Raw genomic sequence first — 3,281 nt, forward strand, 5'->3', positions numbered from 1 at the left:
GACCCAATCTTTTGAATTCATTAGAACTTTCACAGTCCCAGTTCTCTTGCAAGAAACAGTGTCTGAGGGCTTCTTAACATTTAACAAACTATGAATGTGTCCTATCCACTTAACAGGAAGAAACTCAGCTAACTGACGATATGAAAAATGTGTAGCCAAATTAAACACAAGTCTAACGCTGAGCCTCTGAATTATCCCTGAGCGGAAAAATGCTAACGCACTTAGCACAGAACTCACGGCAGAAACACTCCACCACCTATTGGATCTGCACAAACAAGACATCAGCTAGCAAGCTGAGATTCCACAGATTCCAGAAATATCAGTATCATCACTGAGCGACCAGGACTCGTGGCATGGGAAGCAAACCCAGACATCATAATATTCTTACCTTTGCTGTTGTTCTGATCAAAAGTTGTGTTCAATGGCATCAAAACAATAAAAACGCTACTGAAGGTTAATCCAATGTGTCTGTGTCACTTTGAAATGATTTCTGATAATCCATCATCACATTTATGGCAATTTCACTTTTCAGAGTGTAACGTAGCTTTCAATTTGGGCAAACTTTATGTGCATCACTCTCACTCCTCATGGTGTACGTGTATGTGGATTTAGGATCAGCCCCTCGATTCTATTGGCTCTAACGGTTAGAAAGAGGTGTCAATCATCAAAATTGACCAATGGGTTCCAGAGAAACGGCAAATCCACCCAAATAACCCCAGAGGTGTCCTTTTTTTCTAAACCTCTCTAAAAAGGTCAAATGTCGCTTGTTTTGCATCAATCTTGATACAGGGTACTTATATGTTATAGTTTGGATTCCTAAAGCTTTTAGTCTATTGAAGGCTGGTTTTCACTATAAGTAATGGTTTATTTTTGGACGGACACTATAATTTAAATGTTTTTACTATGTTCAATCTGAATTTATTTTAAAATAAAAAATATCTATATTGATTCTGACTTTTCTACATCCAACTCACAGGTTTATCATTGCTTTGAGAAAAAGATTATTAATTTAACCCTTTTAAAAGATATGGTCATTTGTTCTGGGAATGTCATTTTGGAGCCTGAGACCTGAAAAACAGGCTTGGGGCTTTAGAGGTTTAAATAAAAAAAGCTGACTAAATGTTCCCTATCTGTAGATATTCACTTTGAATGATGGAGCACACTTTGATCATTTATAGCTTCTTTTTTCCTGACACAACCACTGATCTTCACTTCAGAAGCAAACACACTTCGACACATCTTACTGTTTCTTTATAAGGCCATACATTATGGGATTGAAGAGAGGTGGACATGTAAGGAAGTTATATATTTGTTTTAATAGACTCAACATGTTGGGCCTGTAATATTTTACAATTCTTCAAAGAAGTTGATGAGGGAAGCGTGGTGAGGTGTGCAGCTTTCTGTGTGCTCTGCTTACGACCAGAGAAACACACTCTGAGGATCCTCGTGTACGAGGAGAGGATAGAATTAGAGGACAAAAGAATAACCATTGAGGCAAGTATTTTTTATTCCTCTTCCGACTCAAACTGAACCATCCTGTTACATGTTATTCCCAACACAGGCTAGCAGCAGATTCTTACACAGGATGTATATTTGGGACACATTACATGTTAGAGAATACGAAGGTGAACATATTGTCAACATATTGGGAACATAGTTGATATGAAGCTGCTCTGTGTCTGATCACAGCGAGGAGCTTCATTCAGCTTTAACTTCAGTTTCACTCCTAACGTCCGGACTCATGGACCTTTCAGGGTTCTCCTAAAATCACTGAGGCTGATATGAGAAGTGAAAAGCAAGAGAAGAAACAGAAAGAGAGAGCAGCATCAAGCTCAGCACATGTACAGCTGCACGTTTCATTTCCTTCCTCTGCACACAGTGAACGAGACACGTCATTAGAGTTAATACTGTTGAAGTCAGGGTCCTTTCATTCTCTGTCTCTGCAATCTCTTGATGACCTACACTTCACCGTACAACAGGCGCTTACATATGATGCGGATTTTAGACATCTTCAGCCCGTACAGGACTGGGGTAAAGAGAGGCTGGCATGTTAGAAAGTACAGGGATAATAAAATGCGCAGCATTTTGGGAACACTGCTCATATCAAACCTGCTCTGTAATACTTCAAACAAGACTCCAAAAGAGAAATTGATGAGGGAAGCGAGGTGAGGTGTGCAGGTACTGAGAGCTTTCTGTCTGGTCTGTTTGGAGCCAGAGAAACACACTCTGAGGATCCTCATGTACGTGTAGAGGATTAAAAGCAGAGGAATGATGATGGAGATGACCGTAAAAAAGAGTCCATAAATGTTATTGACCCTGGTGTCAGAGCAGGCCAGCTTAACAATGGAGAAATTTCCGCAGTACACTGTATCGAGTATGTTCCCACACAGCTGCAAAGACAGAGTCAAAGAAATCAAAATCAAAATGGCAATACATGGCATTGACCATGTTAGAGTTATAAGTACGGTAATCTTTTTAGACGTCATACGAGTGTTATATTGCAGAGGATAACAGATAGCAAGATATCTGTCATAAGACATAGCTGCTAAATTTAGATACTCCACAAAAACATATGAATACACAGAATAAATCTGCAGGAAGCAGAGCGGAGCAGAAACAGTGTGGATGTCAGAGAGGACCTGAACCAGAAGGAATGGAAACAACCCTGTACTACCATACAGTTCATTTACAAACAGGCTGCACAGAAAAAGGTACATAGGTTCATATAAGCTCCTGTTCACACAGATAACCACAATCAGCAACACGTTGGCACCTATAATACAAAAATACAAAGCAAGAATGATCAGGAAATAAAGGTATTTTAAAAAAAACGTGTCAGAGTATGCAGTCAGTATAAAATATGAAATGTGAGTAGAGTTCACCATGATCCTCCTGTGGTTCTTCAAGCATCACAACACGAGCAGTGCATTACCTGGATGTAAATGTCACTTTAAACATGGCAATAACAGTGAACACATGTTCCTCATCATGAGAACACATAAGACAGATGATCCAAACTGAGCGTCCTATATCAATGTGTATAATACAGAGATCCAAAGTGTGTGAGGTGCTGCTCTCCTCACTGAGCTGGAACTCTGAGCTGCTGCTTTTACCTTCTGTCTGCAGCTCACTGACGTCATCCTTCAGGGATCCTCCTTCTGTAACTCAGGGTTTCACCACCAGATGCAGACGTGCTCCATTCAATCCGTCAATCCACATTATTTTAATGTCACCCAGCGACATATAGGCCTGTCCTTAAAGAATGCAGACAATTCTCTGTT

The 3,281-nt window shown here is 40.0% G+C and overlaps 1 protein-coding gene across 1 annotated transcript; it reads right to left on the bottom strand.

Annotated features, from left to right (window-relative positions):
• Positions 1-1,958: 1,958 nt before the first annotated feature.
• Positions 1,959-2,885, bottom strand: LOC117443142 (olfactory receptor 11A1-like). The gene has a single exon (XM_034079092.1). The coding sequence runs from the start codon at positions 2,883-2,885 to the stop codon at positions 1,959-1,961; it is 927 nt and encodes a 308-aa protein (XP_033934983.1).
• Positions 2,886-3,281: the final 396 nt, after the last annotated feature.

The sequence above is a fragment of the Pseudochaenichthys georgianus genome, unplaced genomic scaffold (assembly GCF_902827115.2).
Source record: "Pseudochaenichthys georgianus unplaced genomic scaffold, fPseGeo1.2 scaffold_546_arrow_ctg1, whole genome shotgun sequence".
Lineage (NCBI taxonomy): Eukaryota > Metazoa > Chordata > Actinopteri > Perciformes > Channichthyidae > Pseudochaenichthys > Pseudochaenichthys georgianus.

Excerpts from the sequence above, each read along its gene's own strand:
- LOC117443142 (XM_034079092.1), bottom strand. The coding sequence starts at position 2,885 with ATGGTGAACTCTACTCACATTTCATATTTTATACTGACTGCATACTCT.